This window comes from Oratosquilla oratoria, chromosome 17, assembly GCF_046742065.1.
Source record: "Oratosquilla oratoria isolate Oo_2021 chromosome 17, ASM4674206v1, whole genome shotgun sequence".
Lineage (NCBI taxonomy): Eukaryota > Metazoa > Arthropoda > Malacostraca > Stomatopoda > Squillidae > Oratosquilla > Oratosquilla oratoria.
In genome coordinates, this window is record NC_134793.1 from 28,639,481 (window position 1) to 28,662,610 (window position 23,130).

The window sequence follows — 23,130 nt, forward strand, 5'->3', positions numbered from 1 at the left end:
GGAACAGTAGATACACCTTCTGGAGAAGAGACAGAGAAAATAAAAAGGGTAGAGGAGTTGTGGTTGCTGAGAAAAGTTATATATAAGTGGAAGAAACAAATATAAGTGAAGGCCAGCCTGAAGTAGTTCACCTAAATATTAGATTTAAAGGGCAGAATGGAAGAGACTTCATAGTGGCATATGGTCTCCCCTCCCAAGACAAGAACTTGGAATGAAGTTGAATATCAAGAAATTTGTAGACACAACTCATCTAAAAAATATTGAACAAAGTTACAATTTAGTCCTTATTGGAAATTCTAATTGCAGTGAGGTCAAGTGTGAGGACTGGGAAGAAAGTGGCAAATCAGATTTCTTGGGAAACACCCTGTTAAGTACAGCAATAGAGAACACAATGGCCCATTGGGTAAAGAAAGTGACTTGGGTAATAGGAGATGACATTCCCACAATATTAGATCTATTACTAACTAAAGAGCCAGACATCTTCAGCTCCTTGAACTACCTTTGATGCATAGGAATGAGTGACCATGTAACGAATTAATTTTAGCTGGATGAGGAGACAGAGCCAAGGAAGGAGTCATACAGGCAAGGGAGACTCAATTTTGGGAAGGCAGATTACTTAGAGTTGGAGAAATTCTTTAAAGAAGCAGATTGGGAGGAATTCATGAATACCACAGGGATAATGAGGAAATGGGAAATCTTCCTTGATATTTATAATTTGGAAGTGAACAAATATGTGCCAAAGATTAGTGGAAGGAAGAAGCAGATACAAGATTGGTTCAACTAAAGGTGAGACTGAAAAAAAAAAGTTGGGGATATGGCTCGAGGAAAATGAAGGAAGAGAATTAATAAAACAAAAGAACACTTATAAACAAACTAGAAACAACTATACAAGAATCAACAGGAAGAAGAAAGAAATTCTGACAGAGGTGTTGTAGATAAATGCAAAGATAAACCAAAACTGCTTTAAAGGTTAATAAATAGTAAATTCTGACACAGGGAAGTAATCGTCAAAGTACGGTAATAGTGGGTGGTGAGGTCTTTGAAGAAGCCTCAGCTCAGGCAGAAACAATAAATGAAAGTTTCTAATCTGTCCTCACAAAAGAGATTTTTTTTTTTTTTTTAGGAAATTGAGGGGAGCAAGAATTCAGGTTTGGAAGATATGAATATATAAAAAAGGGAAGTCCTCAATTTTTTTTTAATCATTGGCTGTGACAAAAGCTTTAGAACCTGACAGGATCTCAAACTGGATACTTAAAGAATGTAGGGAATAATCAGTGGACAAGATTCAGAGCCTTATTTTATGTTCATTAAAAAAAGGCATACTGCTGCTTGATTAGAAAAGTGCTAATTTGGTACTAATTCACAAGGGTGGAAGTAAGGAAACGTCACTAAATTATAGGTTGGCATCAATGACCAGCACCATAATTAAATTATGTCAAAAGATTCTGAAAGACCAATGGACCTAACATTTTGAAGAAATCATTCTGGTAGACAGAGTTTTTGGATTCAGATCTGGAAGGTAATGTGCACCGAACCTTTTCAGCTTTTACACAAGAGTAATTGATGTGTTGCATAAGAGAAGGGTGGGTAGAGTGTGTGTACCTCAACCTAGGGAAGGCTTTTGATACAGAACCTCCCAGTTAATTTATCTAGAAATTAGAGCATATCGGGATATTAAGAGGCAAACTGCTCAAACAGATGAAAGATTTTTTGAAGGGAAGATACATTAGGCAGTAGTAAAGGATAAGATGTCAAGATGGACAGCAGTAACAAGCAGAGTTCAACAAGGTTCAGAACTTGCTCCAATAATGTTTCTTGTTATGTCAATGACATGATGGAAGGTACAAAAAACCTATAAAAACATGTTTACTGATGATGCAAAAATAATTTGAAGAGTGAAAAATGAGGAGGACTGTTGGTTACTGAAAATGAAAAAAGAAAGAAAGAAAGAAAGAAGAAAAAAAAAATATATATATATATATATATATATACATATATATAAATATACATACATATATATATATATATATATATATAATAATAATAATAATGATAATAATAAATAAATAGATAAAAAAAATTATAGTACTGGAAATGGGCAATACCTATTCCTTGGGAAGGAAACCCATTACAAAAGCAAAGGAGGAAAATGATTTAGGAGTGTTGATACAAGACGACCTGTCACATGTCAGCAGGATTGTGGAAGGGTCTTACAGACTGCTGCAAAACATTAACATGGCTTTTCCCTATATGAATAAAGAGATGATGAAAAATCCATCAAACCCTGCTCCATCCAAGACTGGAATATGCATCAGTGGTATGGTCCCCAGACAGAATGAAGGGTCTAAGCAAGATAGAATACATATGTCAGCAACTAAACTGGCTACCAGCCTGGTAGATAAACCATATGAGGAAAGACTAAAAACACTGGGTCTACCAACTTTGAAAGATCAAAGAGAAAGGGGTGATATGAATAAAGTACCATATTCAAGTCACTAAAGGGGATACATTACATTGGCAGAAGAGTCTTTATTTAGGATAAGAAGGTTTTAAGAGGTCATGAAAACAAATCAAGGGAGACTAAAGGATGTGAAGAAATACAGTTTTCCAAATAGATGCATAGATACTTGGAATAGCTTAGGTGATATAGCCCAAACTAGAATACATGAATTCAAATTTATGATAACTAGAAATCAAGGATATAGATTATGTTGAAACTGTACCTGAATTTGAAGTTAGATATGATAGATAGGAGAGTAGAATATAGGATCCAACAGGCATTGCTCCTTGCCTGTGTATTATAACTAGGTAAATACACATACATGGCTCAATGGTGGAGTAATATCCCTCTTAACTGCTAATTCAGTGATCAGAGCACGAGTCCCACCCAGAGTTGACAATTTCAGCATCCCTGTGAGCTGGCACTCCAACTCTGGTGGGCAAGGAGTTGTGTGTGTGTATGTGTATTTACCAAGTCATATTTCAAAGAAAGGGGAGCTATGTTCATGGTGTCCCATCTTTGTATCTTGCATCGTCTAGTTTGCTCTCAAATTTGTGTATAGTTTTTACACACACTATTGTTTCATCCAGTTTGTTCCAGACATCCACTGCTCTGTGTGGAATACTGTTTTTTTTTCAGGTCTCTTCTATAACTACCCTTTTTGAATTTCTTTTCATGTCCCCTTGTATTTCTCTTATCCCAATTTAGTAAGTCCTCTCTATCAAGGATTTCCATGCCTTTCATGATTCTGTAGATGGTCAGCAGGTCACCTCTTTCTCTTCTTTGTTCCAGAGTCAGTAAATCCAGTTTTGACAATCTCTCCTGATATGACAGGTTTGAAAGTGTTGGGGCCATCTTCGTAGTTGCTCTCTAGATTCTTTCAATTTTCTTTATATTCTTTTTGGTACTCAGTGACCAAAGTGTTGTAGCATACTTCAGTCTAGGCCTTATTAGTGTGACTAGTATTTTTTTATCATTTCTTCATCCAAATAGATAAAAGTCACCTTTATTGATCTTAGCAAGTTGTAGGATTCTTTAACAATTTTGTTTATATGTTTATCATGGGACATGTCATTTGTGATGATTACTCCCAGGTCTTTTTCAGATCCCACTTTCTTTACTTCCTTTGTTCCGATTTTATTGTCCTGATATTCTTTTTTTTACTTTTTCCAAATTCCATTATGCTACATTTCTTGATGTTGAAGTCTACTTCCCACTTCTGACTCCATTTCCAAACCTTGTTCAGGTTTCTCAGCAGTGATTCACAATCTGTTTCAGTACAGTATTCACTTTCCTCAGCAATTTAGAATCTTCTGCAAAGAAGCTCATGCAACATTCCACATCTTTAGCCATGTCATTCACATAAATAGCAAACATTATTGGAGCCAATACTGATCCCTGTGGAACTTCACTAATCATCTCCCAAGCTGAACTCTTTTCTCTGAGCACAACCCTCATTTTCCTCCCATGCAAGAAATCCTCCATCCAGTTTAGTAGTTCACTTAGTATCCCTCCTATGTTTTCACTTTTTTTAATCATTTTTAGTGGTACTTTGCCAAAGGCTTTTTGTAAGTCTAGGAAAGCACAATCAACTCATCTATCCCTTTCTTGTGTGTGTATGTGTAAGGTCACAGTATTACCTATCGATTGGGCCATATATGAGCTCTGAGCTCTCATGTAGAAGGGTGATAATTGTTAATTATATGCCCAACACATGATCCAAAACTGTGGTGAATCAGACATAGACACACATACTCACACACCATCCTTTCGTTCGGAGGGGACATTAATGACTTGCAGTGTTATTGAAGCTTTCAAGCTGTGAGGCTTTAGCTTAGACTTCTGCATGAGAAGTCAAAACACTAACACTACACCAGAGGGTCATATAAAAGAAATGGATATTGAAAAGACCTGAACTTATATAGATCTATCAAACTTGGTGTATTTGTCAAAAGTCATAGAAACAGCAATATGTGAAAAATTCTTTAGACACTTGAATAATAATGAAATGATACTAGAAAATAATTTGAAGTGTAAAGAAAAGTCACTTGACAAAAACAACCCTTTACTTAGTGATGAATGATTTAGTAAGAATAATAGACAACAGAAAGAGTGGAACATTGACTATGCTTGATCTTAGTGCAGCATTTGGTACTGCAGTTCATGGTATATTACAAGATGATTTGAAATCTAAAGGTATTAGTAAATATACATTAAGATAATTGGAAGGTTATCTTATGAACAGACCAGTAACTGTAGCGATATAAAAAGATTAATAACAAGAGAACTAAATGAAAGAAAGTCACAACAAACATACATACATATACCAAGGGCCTTTTCCTCATTACACTCAACAAACTGATTCCTCTGAAACTAATACACTCACATTTGTCCCTTTTTCCCTTACAAAGTAAAACTATACATTTACTCCTTCAGTCCTCCAGCACTCTACCCTTCCCTAGACACACATTAAACAACCTCACTAGCCAGGCCACTATTACTGTACCTCCCTTCTTCAGACACGCTGCATGACATCCATCTAACCCAGGTGCCTTGCCTGGTCTCATTATCTTAATAATAACTTCCACCTCATCTTTTCTTATTTCTCCTTTTTCCTCACCTATCACTGTCATTTTCTTTGCTTATCCCAAAGCCACTACCACTCCCTCCCTATCCTCCACATTTAGCAGCTCCCTAAAATACTCTGCCCATCTTCCCCTTACTGCCTTCTCTTCCATTATCATCTCTCCATCTGCACCTTTTACTTTTTCTTCTCTACTTGATTTGCCTCCCCTTTCTCTCTCAGCTTCCAAAACATCCTTTTATTACTTTCAAATTTTTCTGTCATAATCCTCCCCCATTTTCCATCTGCCCTACTTTTTGTCTCCTTTATGTTTTGCTTCTCTTCTTTTTAACTCTCATATGTTTCTCTTGTCCTACTTTGAAACTAGCTCACGAATGTTCGCTTCTTCTCTTCTACAACTTTCCTCACTTCATCATCCCACCACTCACTACCCTTCCTTCCATTCCCTCCTATCCTCCTTGTTCTACAAACCATCTTTGCACACCTTGTTACTCGCTCCTTGAAACACCCCCATTCCTCCTCTACTCTATCCTTCACCACCTCCCACACTTCTTGTATGCCTGCTCCTTTTCTTTTAAAGAATTTACTCTAAGCACCTCCCTACCTTCTTTCTTTTTCCTCTTTCTCCATCTATCTTCCACTTTTAACTTACCTTCTTCCAAAAAAATAATCTGATATTTCCCCATTCTTTCCCCTAAGAACATGGACATCCAAAACTCTTCCCACTCTTCTCCTGGATACTACAGCATAGTCCATTAAAGCCTTATCAGTCACCCTTCCATCCACCACCCTCTATGTGTAATTATGCTTAATCTTTCTCCTAAACACTGTGTTAGCTATCATCAGCTCTCTAAACACATCTACACCATTAAATATCCACTATGATTTTTAAAGGCACTCCACACTTCCCGACCACTCTGTCTATTGGTTCATCCCCTACTCTAGCACTGAGATCTCCCAAAAGCACATTGACATTTCTTCCAAAACTCTCTATGCACTCATTTAAAGCCTCCATTTCCTCTACACTCTTCTCACTACCAGGCCCATATGTACTTATAAAGACCCACATCTCCCTTTCTAGTTTTACCTTCAACCACATTAATCTTGAAGAAACCTCCTTCCACTCCACCACATACTTACCTATTTCTTTACTTACTAGTATAGCTACCCCTTCCCTCTCTTGTCCTCTCCTCACTCCTGATACTCTCCCCACTACACTCTCAAACTCAAACTCATCCCTCCTTTCAATTTAGTGTCACTCAGTGTCAACACATCCATCTTCCTTCTCACAAACATAATGCCTATCTCTTCCCTTTCACTTCCATCTGTACCACACCCATACATTAGAGGACCTAAACCTTAGGGTTCTGGTTGGAAAATTCCTCCCAGACCTCTTATGCCTTGACTTTTCATGGGAATTTACCCCTTAGGCCTACAGAGAGCCTATGAGGTAAATTTCATTTTAGCCGCCTTTTACAACCTGAGTGGGAAAACTTAGCGGCAGTATTCTTTCTTCCCCTACCACATGGGTAAGCAAAAATTTAAATATATAGTATATTTATAGAAGTGGTACAGGACAGTATTAAGAGTGGCAGGGACATCATAATGGAGGGAGCAGTACAGTGAGACCTCTCATTAACGGACATTAATTAGCTGTGTTTGTGGTGTTTTCGCTGTGTTTTTGGTTTTGTTGTTGAGTGCATGCAATCACTATGCCACCCAAAAACCACTCCAAATCAATGGATTATTCACATCAATGGACACCGTTACCCCCCTTTTAGTCCATTAATGAGAGGTAGTACTGTATAATAAAATGGCTCTGGTCTATAGGGGCACCCCATATAGACCCTAAATTTTAGTGTCTATATGGGGGTGCCCCATAGCATACAGCTGATACTTTAGGGCCTAAAGTATCAGCTGCATGCTAATGAGCAGATTTTTACCATACAATAACATGGAGCCATTACCCCGGTGGTAAAGGACAGGTTCAAGGGAACAGTGTATAGGAGGGACACGTGTATTATTCCTCTACAAGAAGAGATTGTTAATGCTTAACATAGACAAATGGGGCATGACTGGTCTATAACAGTGTCCCAAAACAGTCGCTAAAGTAGTGGCTGGGTAATAATAATCGGAAAAACCTAAGTATTTGAAAGATTGACTGAATTAAATTGAATTGCTTTAACAGTCAAGACAAACATGAAATGTTTGAATCACACTTCAGTAAAATGATATGAGATAGTGTGTTTGAAAATTGTTCTCTAAGACTATTCAATATGCTCCCAGTGACTTAAATGACCCCGTGTAGGGGGAAAAAGCCTTAGGTATATGAGGCCCCGCATGGAGAAGTGTTCCATGCGACACAATGGCCGGTTTTGAGTTACGCACATATAACACTATTTTGCGCCGGCCGAGCGAGCGTGAGGTTTTACCACTTTGTTTTAGGAGCGTTTCGACCATATTGCAGGTCACGTTTTGTCCTTTCCGACATGCTCTGATTGAAGTAGAAGGGCCAAAATAGTGTTATATGTGCGTAAATCAAAACCGGCCAATGTGTCGCATGGGACACTTCTCCATGCGGGGCCTCATATGTATTTACCTAGTTGTATTTACCTAGTTGTATTTTGCGGGAAGGGGAGCTATGCTCGTGTTGTCCCGCCTTTGTATCTTGCAGTGTCTAGTTTGTTTTTAAACTCATGAATGGTTTTTGCGCATACTATTTCATTGTCCAGTTTGTTCCAAGTGTCCAAAACTCTATGAGGAAAACTGTTTTTCTTCAGTTCTCTTCTATAGCTATGTTTTTTTATTTTCTTTCCATGTCCTCTTGTGTTTCTTTTGTCCCAGTTAAGTAAGTTCTCACTATCGAGTACCTCTGTGCCTTTCATGATTCTGTAGATGGTCAATAGGTCACCTCTCTCTCTTCTTTGCTCCAGTGTCGGTAACTCCAGTTTAGCCAATCTCTCTTTGTATGATAGGTTTGCAAGTGCAGGTGCCATTTTTGTAGCTGCTCTTTGGATTCTTTCTATTTTCTTTATATTCTTTTTGGTACTGGGGGACCACAATGTCGCTGCATACTCTAATCTAGGCCTTATCAATGTAACCAATATTTTTTTCATCATGTCTTCGTCCAAGTATGTAAACGCCACTTTTATTGATCTTAGCAAATTGTAAGTCTCCCCGACAATTTTGTTAATCTGTATATCATAGGACAAGTCGTTCGTGATAATTACTCCCAAATCTTTTTCGGATCCTACTTTCTTTACTTCTTTGGTTCCAATTGTATATTTTCCTGATATTCTGTTTTTGCTTTTTCCAAACTCCATTATGCTACACTTCTTAGTATTAAAGTCCACTTCCCATTTCTGACTCCAGTTCCATACCCTATTTAGGTCTTCTTGCAGTGCTTCACAGTCCTCATCAGTTTCTATTTTCCTTAGCAGTTTGGCGTCATCGGCAAAGAAGCTCATGTAGCAGTTCACGTCCTCATCCATGTCATTCATATAGATAGCAAACATTATTGGTGCCAGCACAGATCCTTGCGGTACTCCACTGATCACCTCTTTCCAGTCTGAATATTTTTCTCTGAGCACTACTCTCATCTTTCTACCAGTCAGAAAGTCCTCTATCCATTTTAGTAGGTTTCCCTGTATTCCTCCTATGTGTTCCAGTTTTTTTAGTAGTTTTCTGTGTGGTACTTTGTCAAAGGCTTTTTGCAAGTCTAGGAATGCACAATCAGCACATCCATTTCTTTCTTGCACTATGTCTATTATTCTTGAGTAAAAGCATATGTTGGTATATGCGTGACTTAAATGACATATCAGAAATAAAAAAATAAAATAACTAAATAATAATAATAATAAAAACTTTTCTCCTTGAGCAGAGCTATGACCAAAAACTAAAACTTGTGAATAATGATTAAAAAAAAAAAAAAAAAAAAAAAAAAAAAAAAATTACGGTACTGTACATTCTTGAGGGAGAGACCCAACAGTATCCCAAGACGTAAAATGCTAGAACAATACCGAACAAGTTAACCCCTTCCATACGGTGGAGCCTACGTAGGCGTCATGAGGAGCAAGTGGATACGCGAGGATGCCGATGTCGGCGTCTTGATTATATTTATTGTAGTCGTACCTGCGTGACCCCCATACTCTGTAAACTGGCTTCATCATATTTTCTATGGTTATCAAAATTCACGGGTGAAAGAGAGAATGATCAATACAGCCGTGACTTTATCTTTTATAATGCGAGTATTATGACACAACAACGTACGTCTGGCAGCTAATGCTACCCGCGAGATTTTGGCCCGGAGTGAAGTGGTTAAAACTATTGTTCCAAATGGTAGTTCATAAGAGACCAAAAATAGGTGACTGTAGCAGGTGCTCTGGCAAGACGGATGTCGGAGTCGTCTCCCAGGTCCCCATTTTCAAAACCTATCAACAGTTTCATCTCTATTTCGAGATGCAGCCACTTGGTCTTCAGACTGAGCCCAAAATCACTCTCTGTCAACATAGACTGTGTTTTCTCCACCTTTTCATACAAGGAGAGCGGACAATTAGAGACAACCAATGACTGTTCCCCACCTACTACAATTAGCATGTGATATGCAGACAGTCCCAAACTAATATCATGCAGACACCAGCCCAAAGTTTCTTCCAGAAAGATCTATGAGTTAGATAAAGGACCACTACCTGCCACTTTGGGGCTGTGGGTTTCTGGCAGATAAAAACTGAGGCAATAATTATTGCTTTTATTATTATACTTCATTGATAATAAGTACCATACTGCAATCTCTTCCTTATCTCTTTACTTCCACTAGATTATTTGGTTCATGTCTATTTAAGAGCTCCATAAAATACTATTTCCCATCCTTTTCATTGATAGTTTTTCTAATCTATTCTATAAAATATGAATGAAGGTAGACTTATAATGATGTACTCCTTAATATTAAAATTAATTTAATGGTTGCTATTAGATCCAATAAGTAACTTACTCTAACAGCTACTGGTAGGCATAAATGGTTGTAACAATCTTGATATACATTACCTGGTTTAATGTATTCCATACTGTTATTGGTTGCATCTTTGGGTAACTGCTGTTTTTGGTATTGCAATTCACTGTTTTCTTCTGGATTAAGGGGTGTTGCTAAAATTGTAGTTCTGGTAGTAGAACTCAACTCAGCTGTTTCGGCACCCATACTTGGGAAGTGCGAGGCTATCAACACTACCACGTATATTAACCAATGCATTGCCACTAAGATGAATGATGCAGCCTCAACATTATGGAGTGACAAGTAAATACTGGATTAAATATACCACTTCACTGTTTACATCCGCATCAGCTGATTGAACGTGGGCGCATACAAACTGCATAGGCAACTTTGAATGTGCCCTTGATCTATATCTGAATATCTTGCTTAAATGGTAAGTGTATAATGACTTATCTGTAATTTTCAATACAGAAATATATTTGACGCATTTCTGTATTATTTTATTATATAGATATTCGAGAATAATTATATTAAAGATAATTTACTCTTGATGTCTTTGAAGATATCTTAAGCTGCCAAACTTTTCCAGAAGATGGCAGTGGTGATAGTTGTCAGTGTAGCTGGTGTTGATCAATGTTTTGGACGAAGTAGGTGATAGAGTGTTATCATTTTAGTTGAAAATGTGTTACAGATAAGGATTTGGAATGGGAAAGGACGCCGAATTTCTAGAAGCTGCCAGAAATGGCAACTTCTCAGTTGTGGAAAAGTTTTTAAGCTCAAAAGCGAAGAGATCTGGACCATTGGCAAGGTAAGGAATCGCCTCCACACCCATTTCCTTGCTAGAGTACGCAAGCTTTCTAGCATAATGAGTATACTTCATTGGTTGCATATTCTTACAGCGTGTATTGGTATAGCGAGCTTGATAGATGAAAAAATAGCAATGCAATAGTGTAGCAAAATAACTTCCAGTAGTATATATAGTAAATATAGTCTAGAGATGAATAAGTGAAGGGAAACAATGGCTGAGTGTATTGGATGTAATTAAATGTAAAACATAATATTTTTAGTTCGAATTTAGTGGTGGTTGTGATTGTATGAAAATGTAGTTCACCTGCACTTGGAGAGCTGTTTTCAATTAAAATATCTTTCATTATTTATGTAGCTTTAGAGAGATGTGTAAGAGTGATGGTGGTGTTGGAAGGGAACTGCAACCAAATTCATCGGAAAGTTTTCCTGATAAGATTTATTCAACGAGATATTTCCAATACTAAAGAAAGCATATTGTTAACAAGGAAAGTTAGGATGTGTAGGAATTTTGATAGGGTGGAGTTTTATCAGTTGACAGATTTTTTTTCGTTCAGTCTTCAACTTTGGTGTTTGTTTTCCACCTACCTGGAAATATTTGATAGAAAATATATAATTAAGAGAAGGTGAGAAGGTTAGATTTTATTTGTTACAGGCCTCAGTTATTTGTAGTACTACTTGTATTCGAATGTATATTTAGTTTACACAGATCTCTCCAACTGTCATGTATGGATGTTTGGGTCAAGGAAATAAACCCTCTTTGGGAATCAGTGGTGCTTTATGTCCTGGGCCAATTCCTGATGTGGGTTTATGTCCTGGGCCAATACCCAATGTGGGTTTATGTCCTGAACCAATTCCTGATGTGGGTTTATGTCCTGGCCCAATTCCCGATGTGGGTTTATGTCCTGGTCCCAAATGTCCGCACAAATGGTAGCTGATAAGTGTTGGATTAAGAGACCTAGGTATATTGTTCTGAGGGTGAATTCCTTTACTTGTAATTCTTTGCTACATTAATCATTTTCTAAGTTTATATGTAGTCTTCCAAGACCTTAATTAGATTAGCGTAAGTATGTAATGTAATAATTTTGTTTAAATTTGTTACTCTTGTCATGATGCAGATCATATGGTGACATTGTACAAGGGAAGATCACAGTGGACAAGACATATTGTGTATTTCAGGGAGTTATTAATGGTGAACTCCCTGGTCATAAGGATGGTTGTTGGTGGGCTGAAGATGAAGAAGGCAAAGGGATTGTGTGAAATTAGTGGGAACTGCATAGTTTCTGGGTGACACCATAAGCCTCAGTAGGGGTTTGTAGCTAGATATGGAAGTAGGTTCTTTCTTGCAGAGTGGAGATGTACCCAAGTGAGAAAGGGTGTCTATTGTTCAGTAACTACAAAGGTATAGCTTTTGAATATTCAGGATAAGGTCTGTGCTCATGTGCTTTGAGTATGAATATAGTGTCACATAGAGTAAGTGTAGCAGCATCATGAACAGTTGGTCTTCATGTCCAAGAAATCCACAAGTGACTGGATCCTAGCTCTCTACATTCTCATCAGGCACTATCGTGAACTTTTAAGAAAAAAATTTATATTGACAGATATGATGGGCAAAAGCTTGCTGGGATGGTTTGGGAATATTAAAGGAAGGAATAAAAAGAGACTAATAAAGATAGTATGAACAGAAGAAGGGGGAACTTGTGGAAAAGGCAAGAATGAGGTGGATAGATGGGGTTAAGGGGACATTTGATGCAAGAGGAATGTCTGTTGAGCAAGGAAGGGGGAGGGCAAGATATAGGTGTGAGTGGAGGGTATTTATAAATGGATGAAGAAATGACATGACATGAAGGGATTTCTTCTTATCTGTTCTCTTTAATTCTTGAGTAGATAAGGAGGGGTGGTTCATTATGTAATGAAACAGCAGGGGTTATAAAGCAGCTTTGGCTGTCAGGCCCTGCTGTGGAGGTGCTTTGTTTTGCAGTAATGCCTCTGACCAGAGCAATGCAGTGGGGAATGGGTTTTTGGATAGGTGCGGGATGGGTGGAGGACAGGTGTATGCTTTGATTCAGACCCCCTCCCCCCCTCCCATACACACACGCTCTGATAAGAAGGAAAGGACTTTTTAGTATATGTATATTGACCTCAGGATGTTTCATTCAGTTGATATAAATGTTATTCTAATGCTGTAAGGGCTGCTTGATGAGTGTCGTTCTTATTTCTGCCGTGTACCTTGACCACATAAGTGTGGTGGATCTAGGGGTGTATATCTAGCATTTTACTGGTGCATTTTAGGGCACAGCAAGGATATGTCTTTGCTCCACGTCTCTTCACTGCTGGAATGAACATGGTGATAAGTAAAACTGACTGTTAGTGGATGCAGAATTAGCATTAGTAATGTCTCGATCTCAGACATAAACTTTACTGATGATGCTGGACTCCTTGCAGAACTTATGAATGTATTAGTAGTGGGTCTTAAGTCATAGGGTGAACAAGCAGTAGAATTTAGTGACTTTTGAATTAAGGCAAAATTTCAGACGTTAGAAATTGTTCAGGATGAGACTGAATAGGAAGTTCCTATCCTGGGAGATCTTGGAGAGGTTCATGTGCCTTGTGGTGTATAGTGGGTGCAGACATGTAAGTCACTAGATGACTGATAACTTGGAGATATAGATAACTTCAACTGGAATATCTGGCACTATAGGTAACTGTGCAAAAAGACTGAGGCTCGTGTCCTTGTGATCCAAGTTTTGCTGTATGGATGGGAGACTTTACCCCATTAAAGCATTGAAATCATATCTAAATGCCTTTGGAACAAGGAGGAGTATGAGGTACCCTTCTCATAAGGTTATATTTGAAAGATATTGACCCAGAGTGAGTGATGGGGCAGAGGAGCGCCCATGTGAACGTGAACATGTCAGATAAGTCGCATCTGCTTAGAAATGGTGAGACAAAACTGGACTAGCTAGGGGGTGTATGTATAGTATACTGCTTAAGGAGAAGGTTAAAGGCAGCTATATGCTGTCACAATATATGTTGCCATTGAGTGATTAATTCTTAGTGGAATATTTTGATATCTTTAGATATTTCCTATGTTTGAAACTGAAGTGGGGAAACAATATTTGAATTATAAATTTATACAGAAATAACTCATAAAAAGTAATCAAACAGAATATTGTGGGTATTAGAAGTTTTATGACATTTCAAAACCACAGTATATACATACATACATATACCAAAGGCTTTTTTCCTCTTACAAGGGAGGTAGCCAAAAAAAAAGCATAAAATTCACTCCCACCCAATCCATCTCCACATACTCCACTCCCATCCACCCCCCTCTTATCTTGGCTCCTCCTGGATGACGGGTCATCCCACAGTATATATGTCAGTGGTGCCATATTGGTACCATATATTAAGAAATATTTCTTGAGTTGCCAATGATAATAGTAATTATTCCCTTGAATTTTACTCACTGAAAATCTATGGCGCCACAGTGGCCAACAGTGGCCCTTGGAACTTTGTATAGATATATCTCTGGAAAGAAACTCTGGACCATTGTCTGCACTGTGTTTGTGTGAGACAGTTTCTATATTGCTTACAACAGTAAGGGGAGGGGCACTTACTAAATGTCAGCTTGCCTTATGTGAAAAGGTGGAGGAAATGCAATTAAAGTAGAGATCTGGGTCCTGGTTCAAGTAAAGGTGAGGACATCGACAGATATTGAAAATTGGTGGTGCAGGTACCCATTGTTGGTCTCACTTGAGTTGCTTTATTCAAGAAATACTTGGAGATATAGGTTTTGTGATCTTTTTCTTACTAGAAATTTTATCTGTGAAGAGAGTGATGTCAAGGAAATCCAACTTAGTAGTAGAGAAAGAAGTTCCTATTCTTTTGTTTAGTGATTCAAATAACTTAATCAGTTTTTATAAAAAATGAGTTTGTGGTTGGTTTTACTGATTAGCTTATGTGTATTCATATATTTTTTCAGTGCAATTCCCCCCCCCCCCCTGTATTTAACCTCCATTCCCATATCTGCAGGAAGGGAGTTCTCATCTATGGTGGGCATTAGTAGGTTGGAGCCATTTTTTTCATCAGATTAACTTATACCACAAATGCTATGAGTGGCACATCCCCTCCATAACCTGTCTTTTCACTCAAACCTTCTGCCAACCCTGCCTCTGTTCACTGATATCCCTATTACTCCTTCCCCTTTATGTTTACTTTCCTCTCATTCCCTCCCCCTTTAGCTGACCTGAAATGTGCAATATCCACATCCTCCCATACATCACCTTTGATTTGTAGTGTATCTGTTCATCTTCATTTTTTTCTGTAGCGTTTTCATCAACCTTACCTCTTTCTCTCTCCATGCTCACTCTGTTTTTTCTCTTATTGGATCGTTGCCATTGTACTCCATGTCACTCTTCCATCCAAGGATGGGTGTCTATGAAGGGTGGACCTATGGTGCTAACAAAATAGAAGCACCAGAATGCAGAAGGAGAGCTATAGCAAGAAGTATGTCCCAAACCCAGTCAACATCCTCATCTCCAATCAGATTGGACTTAAGAACTCGTATCATGAAGTTCCATATATATATATTTTCTTTTTATCAGAAGAGCTGAAAGCTGGTATCTGCTCTGTTTTCTACTATTAACTGGTGCCCTGGAAACAAATCAAGACTTTCACAAACTCTTTATTGAGATAGAAACTGTTGACATACATAAAGATCTGCATTAACTCCATGAACAAACATGCTGCATAACACTTATAGATACCACTAACTATACCTGCTGTTCAGAAAGATCCAAAACACAGAAGATTCAAATTAACATTTGAAAAAAACTGACAGCACATTTTTTATACATGCATAATATACATGACAAAATCTCCAAATGCATCGCCAAGGCAAAATTGACCAAAAGAGTGTAGGGCAACAATCAACTGACAGTGAACACCAAGCTCAAGGTGCACCAGCCATGTGTCCTGGGTTCCTTGTTGTATGGTAGTGAGTCATGGACCACGTATGCCTGACAGGAGAACTGTTTGGAAAGCTTCCACCTTCACTGCTTTCAACGGATCCTAGGCATCAGATGGCAGGCCAAAATCACCAACATGGCAGTCCTGGAGAAAGCACGCTACTTCAGCATGCACCTCATGCTATGTCAATGTCACTTGTGATGGCATGGGCACGTGCACCACATGGACAATAGACACTCCCCCAAGGAGCTCCTGTATGGTGAGCTGGTCACCAGATGCTACCCAACAGGCTAACCAACATTGCACTTCAAGAATATCTGCAAAATAGACATGAAGCTGACGGACATTGACCCAAACAGTTGGGAAGTGATGGCAGCTGACCATGGCCTATGGTGCAGCATTGTACAAAAGGGAGTCAGGAGAGGCTAGGAAAAAAGAAATCTCAAGCTGGAGAACAAAAGACAAAGGAGGAAAGAGAGACAGCAGACCCAGATCTCTGACCAGCCGACCAACTTTGTGTGCCACATCTGTGATAGAGACTGCCATGCCAGGATCAGACTGTTGAGCCACATCAAACACTGCTCCCAAGAAGAAAGAAGAAGAAGAAAGAAGGAAGATGAAGAAGAAGAAGTAAAAAAGGTGCTTCCATTGTCATATGTGACAGATAGATCCCAATCATAATATACATCACAGACAACACTCCAAACATTACAGACTGCATAATAGACAAAACAAAATTCATATGAGGACTCATTAGTACAGTATATGAAAACATATAATTATCCAACAGAACAGGAAAGACCAAACAAGCACTAAACAGGGACATAGAAATACAATCTATGTTAACAAGAAGGAAAAATATCAGCCTACATTGCCAACATATCATACAACACCAGTGACATCAATACCTCAAGACTACATCCCAGAATTCTTACCCCAGTGACCTGAATACACACCATTCTAGATATGATACTCACACTGCAGATCAGAGAAGAAACATAGTCCTTGACCAGCTGCATATGTTAAATATGGTAAATTCTAGAATATGTCCAAAAAGACAACACTTCATCATAGGCTACAAACTGCATCCTCAGACCTGACATTTTGCTCATGAACATGGTCATCAAATGGGGGGATATGCATAGGGGGGAGGGCAGGGTGCTTCACTCACATATGGACACCATTCCCCATGGTTTCTATGGGCAAGTTTCCATGCAGCCACCCTTCCCATTCCAGACAGCTCTCAGCCGTGAGTTCTGTGGTTGTCCTCTTTGTCTCCACCAAGTATTGTCTCTTGTAGAGATGACCTTGAAAGTAGGATCAACATGAGGGAAGTGTGTCACATGATGATATAGCCAGTTATCCACAAAACATGCTGGTAATAGGCCTTGACTGAACCTCACTGAGCAGTTGCTGGTTTGATATAGTCATGCCAGCAATACCTCATGACTTTCTAAAGGTTCTTAGTACCAGAGATGTCAAGAAACCTCTTCAATTCAGCATTCTTTGTTTTTCACCCATAGAGCAATGGAGGAGCATTAGTGACTCGGATCAGGTTATCATGGAGCACTGGAATGATACCAACAACAAACTGGGTTTGGCTACAGGAATGAGCAACCATAGATTTAGTAGTCATGCAGGGGACACCGAATGTTCTATCACTACCCTGGCCATGACCAGGGAGGAGCGTTGTATTTCTTCCTGGAGTAACTTGTTGGACAGGGTGGTGACTGCTGCTACTTGCCTGGGAGCTGTGGGTTTTCTGCAAGTGACCTGTGGCAGTGGTGTGTTTGACTGGGCCACTTGCATAAATATTGACAGTGTCATATAGTCTGATCTTCACTAAGTCATAAATCTGATGGTAGCCATTCGTGATTTTCTTTGAGATCTGTGGCCAATAGGAACAAAAAGAATAAAATAAATTTACTAAATTAAAACATGATTGAGTTGGTGTCATGCCACTGAACTCCCATCCTCATCGCTAGTTACCTAAAGATTATGACTCTTCTGCAAGAGAGACTAGGGGGCAGTGGATTGATTGATTGATCTCACACTTGGAGAGGGCTAGAATAGTATCTTCTTAACCTCTTGAATAGGATGATGCCTATGTATGTATCAAAAGCCTCAAGTGGGGTATACAAGGATGCCGGCATCAATATCCTGATTATATTTATTTTGTAGTTGTTGCTGACCTTCATATTCTGTGAACAGATTTGATCACATTTTCTGTGATGTTATATTTATTCAGGGTGAAAGAGAACAAGTATAACAGCAGTAACTTCATATATTATTATGCATCATTGTACAACAGGCAACGTGATGTGTGCATGAATACTTGACTTGTAGCCTATTGAAGCATGGGAATTTAGTATAGTATACTCTTACTACAAACTTGCCTGTCACTACACAGCCTCAAACTATCTTCACTCCTGACATTTTGCCCATGTAACAAAGTAACAACACAAAGCTGCTTGGCCAGTGAGTATTTTTATTGAAAACACAAATTACAATAAAGCTAACTGACCAGAATTTGTTAGATACAAGAAATGGAGAATGTTCTACAAAGCAGAGCTGGGAACATTCCTTGATGCATTCTGCATTAGTTTGGCTGTAGTTAGTACTCCCAAACTATTAAAGCTTAAGAGACAGGTTCATACTGAAATAAAAGTCCGGTAGGCCACCTACTATACCAAAGAAAAATTTCATAAGCCACATACTATACTGGCACCTATATTGCTTTAATAGTTTGGGATAACTGCGGCCAAACTAAAGTGGAATGCACCGAGGAATGCACCCAGCTCTGCTACAAAGATTTGACCATCTATCAACATAACAGTAAACATATAAGAAATATCAGGTGAAATGCTGATTCCCCTGGGTAAAAAGAAAAAATTCAGAAGGGTCGCCTAGTGAAATTTTGCAGGATGGAACAAGACTATGTTAAGGTTTCCTTTGGGACAGACTTTTCTTATGATTGAAGATTTGAGGTTTATTCTTCAATGAATGCCGTTGATAATAATATTGTGAGTTTATTGATGTTTAACAAATGTTGGAATTCTTGAGCTAAGATCTTTGATTAATGCAGAATTGAATGGCTATGGGGATCCTTTAGAAACACCTTTTCAGTTTTCCAAATTTCAGAAATTCCAAGAAAGCCCCGTCTTGGTTCTATGCCTCAGAACAACGTACCAAGTGAACTCCCTCTTCTAGGCTTTGAAAGGCATTCCAAACCAGACACCATAAATTACCCTTCTGATTAAATGGGAATGAATATCTTAAAAGAAAGGCCAAATAGAACAGTTTAAATTCTTAATATATTAAGAAAAAAAAAAACGAGTCTCCAGAAACTGTCCATGGCAAACACAGCAAACAAATGTGGAGAACAATTATGGGAAAAAAATGTATACACACCCATGGAGTCTTGCAAATAGCCCAGAACAAAGTACTATAATTTAAACAATAATACAGAATTGTAAACCATCACTTTAAAATTAACTACAAAACTAGAAAGCAAAGATGATTGAAATAGAGTAACCTTAGACAAAATAGCCATCCATCAGACACAGGAAAGGCTATCTAGAGCTTAGAAAGCTCAAATGCAAAGGGCATCAAGAAGATTTCAAGCTGTCAGAAACTCGTGTTCCTAAAGATTAGAACTGTGCTGAAAATTATTTTCACTATTATCTAGGTTCTTACAAAATACTTGCAAACATAATCCCTGTATGGAGAACATAAACTGTGTAAATATCACATCCCTCTCCTTTCTACTGTCTCTAGTCTGTTCAGGAAACTGATCCTAGGAAAAATCAAGCCACAAAACACTTATCAGACAGGCAAGGCATCAGAAATGATCATTCCTACATATTGGTGTATGTAGGTTACAAACCTAACACAGTAAATAATGGGCTTAACAAAGAAATGCCAATAAACAACAATGATATTGGTAATAGACCCAAAACATTTGGCAATCTTGGGACATACTATTGAAAGACCATTGAAGAAAATATGCACAACAAAGACAAGAAATTATTAACAATTTCTTAGCAAACACTTTTCTCTTTAAAAAAAATATTAAGGTTCTATAAGGTGTAGTATTATGCTCAATATTGTTCAACTTCGTATGTGACCTCTATAGCCCAAACCCAGTACATATGAAGGCAGTCACAGGTAGATGACCTATCAGTAATTGGTCAAGATTGAGAGAATAGAAATTAGTAAACATTCTTATGTTTTAAAATAATGAAAATAAGAACTCTCAAAATGAGAGACCAATAAATCTATCCTCAGTTGTAGGAAAAATTATAGAAACGATCACAAAAAATATCATCAAACATCACATACAAAACAACTAATAAATGGTAGCCAGCATGCCTAATATTATTTTGAGCTATACTCTTTCTTGTGCTTAGCCTTTGTTGATAATCTTAAATAACTGTAGTTCTTCTAGTTTAGGTTAATTTTTAAATATGTATGCTGATTAGTGGGTCAGTTTTGATTGCACTTTACACTATGTGAACTTGCATTCTCTTAGGTCAAATGTATAGGGGAAAAGTATGACCTCTGTGGCAATGACCTTAGGCATAGACTTCTCATTTTCACCTCAATATGTGTACCAGCAGATTGTGTTTACCTAATTGTTATCTATAGGATAAGAGTAGTGAGGTCCTGTCTCAGTATCTCAATCAGTCACATGGCTTTAAATTCATTTATATTGTCTGACTAGAGTGTTTCTTCAACAGGTTATTCCATAAAGCAATTAATTGTCATGGAAAACTGTATTTCATAAGATACTTAAAACACTTAATCTCTTCATTTTTTCCGTGTTCTCTTAATGTTTTTCCATTTCATACTAAGTGATTTTTGTCAGTTGTGTCCTCACCTTTGTTTTAAAGGCAACAGTCATGCAATTTCTTTCTCTTCTGTCTTCTAATGTGGGCAGCTTCAGTTTATCCAGTTTTTCTCATATGGTGGACCATTGACATATACCTTTGTGTGGAAATCTTTCAAGATGGACAGCAACGCTGCTCATTTTCAAAACTTGTCAACCTTCTTACTTCCACCCTGAGAGGCTGACGCTTGAGTGCCTGACTGGTACTGAGTCCAAGATCTCAGAACTTCAACTATATTTGTTACATTTGTTCACACATTGAGAGCTGACAACCAGTGATTGTTAGTAAAGGAACAATTTAAGAAGGGTAATAAACAGGAGGGAAAATTTGACTGTTATCAGGATTTTTTTTCTTTTTTCTTTTTTTATAATAGAAATTGGTCTCTAATGATGAAGGGATGCTGCATGAATCGTCTGTGAGAATGTCTGTGAAACCCTTAGTGTTCATTACATTAAACTTGCATAGTCCACCCCACATGATAGCATAAACTTTTATGTCTCCAACAGGCTTACTGTTTTCCAGGTGAAAATTTGTCTGATACTACCCCTATGTATTTTTTCCTTTATCTTTGTGATTGATTTATTTCTCATTGAATTTTGCTAGATTGGTTCTCAGGGGATTGCATATAACTTAAGTAGCCCCCCCCCCATATGGAGACTTGTTTGATGTGTTGTCTACCATGTGGAATATCAGGTTCAAATATTTCCGATTGGTATAACCATTAGCATACTTGATCCCAGGTTCTATGGCGCAATTGTGAGAGTAAGCCAGAATCCCATCTTATGTGGCTTCTCAGAAAACGGGCCGTGGCGAGCTGGGACGAGAACTGGGTTGCATCACTTTTCGTCGGAAGGAACTTGGGCTGTGGCGTGGCGGGCTGGGATGGTAGCCAGGTTGCGTCATACAAGTTTTGTGTCGGAACTTCCGTATAATGGGTTCGATGTTCAGTAATGTTTGGCTTTGCGATAGCGATCCTATTGACACTTTTCGAGCGTGCTGAGGGTGGAGGAGGGGGGTTAGGTATGGTCTCTCCACGGAATGGGAGGTTTTCTTGATTATATATTACTATTACCTGTCGTTGCTGGATCACATTGTTATGAGACAATCTAACGCATCTCGGTGACGGAGTGGCGAGACCCCGAGTAGCTTACTGCCCATGCAGCTGTCCCTGATGTTGAAGGTTAGGCTGCCTCTGCGCCCGCAGTTCCCGTTTTCTCTGGGTGCAACGGGAGAGTTGTCCTGACTAGTCGGGTGAATCTGATTACTCTTTCACATCTAGTGTTTGTTTATTTATTTGTTTGTTTGCTTATTTATGTATTTGATTTTTTAAATTATTTGTTTATTTGTTCTATATTCATCTATTTATTTCATGTTTATTTGTATGATTATTTTATTTTTGTCACCGTCTCAAGAATCTAAGCATCTGCACCTCACCTTTTGCGTGGGAGAATGTTGTGTATATGCGTCTTATATGCCGGCTCTCCAAGGCTTGTCTACGTGGTAAGAAAAGTGTGTGGGTTTTATATTTTTTTGTGAAACTAAGTCCTGTGATGGGCATACGATCAATTTTGTGTGTGTGTATGAGAGAGAGAGAGAGATAAGGAGATATCTTATGTCTTGACTTTAGTGCGTAGTGTTGCTGATGTATTTACGTGACAGAGAGAGAGAGAGGAATTTCGTGGTGTCAGCTTTCAGTGCGTAGTTTTGCTAATGCAGTTGCGGGTGTTAGCCTAGTGGTTGACAGCTATTACCCTCCTGGATGAACATTCAGAGCTCATTATATGGTCCCATCTATAGGTAATGCTGTGACCTTGCGCGCACACGCACACACACACACACGTCAGCGCGCGCGTGCGCGCACACACACACTCGCACGCACACGTGGTAGGGAATTAGCAGATGAGAGAACAGAATGACAGGGCTATGGAAAACGAGGAGTTACAAAAGCCACTGAAAGTAATGAAAGTTGGTAAGACGCCTGGGTTGGACATTGTGTCTGGCGAAGAGAGAATGGATGAACATGGTGTATGTTTTGATTCAGCCGCGTCACCGAAGGACCTTTTGGTGTATGTATTCACCTAAATGTAGTATACTGGTGAAAGCTGTGCACATAGGGCCCCGTCTATGTGTTTATAATGGTTAATTCTAACCTTTAATGTTCCACATTTCTTATTCTTTAACTGTGTGTGTGTGTGTGTGTGTGTGTGTGAGAGAGAGAGAGAGAGCGAGAGAGAGATAGATAGTATGAACGCAGCTGGGATGGTTGTGTTTTTGTGTTAAGTATAATGAAACTGTAGTAGTTCACAGGCCTGAGGTCACTGTGTGGCGGGCGAAAAAGGGAATTATTTCCCAAGGATCCCTTCCTTTGTTTCGGCTCTAAAACACTAAGCCAAGC

General features: G+C 38.5%; 2 protein-coding genes across 7 annotated transcripts in view; one reads left to right on the top strand and one right to left on the bottom strand.

The window, feature by feature from the left end:
* LOC143034566 (transmembrane 7 superfamily member 3-like) overlaps positions 1 to 10,513 on the bottom strand; it is a 40,049-nt gene extending 29,536 nt beyond the window's left edge. The window contains exon 1 of the mRNA XM_076200809.1: positions 10,128 to 10,513. Coding sequence (XP_076056924.1) covers positions 10,128 to 10,329 — 202 coding nt within the window. The 5' untranslated portion in view covers positions 10,330 to 10,513. The remainder of the gene's footprint in view (positions 1 to 10,127) is intronic.
* A 146-nt stretch (positions 10,514 to 10,659) lies between these two features.
* LOC143034565 (uncharacterized) overlaps positions 10,660 to 23,130 on the top strand; it is a 328,538-nt gene continuing 316,067 nt past the window's right edge. For all 6 annotated transcript variants that reach the window (XM_076200807.1, XM_076200808.1, XM_076200803.1 and 3 more), the window contains exon 1: positions 10,660 to 10,879. In XM_076200807.1, coding sequence (XP_076056922.1) covers positions 10,776 to 10,879 — 104 coding nt within the window. In that variant the 5' untranslated portion in view covers positions 10,660 to 10,775. The remainder of the gene's footprint in view (positions 10,880 to 23,130) is intronic.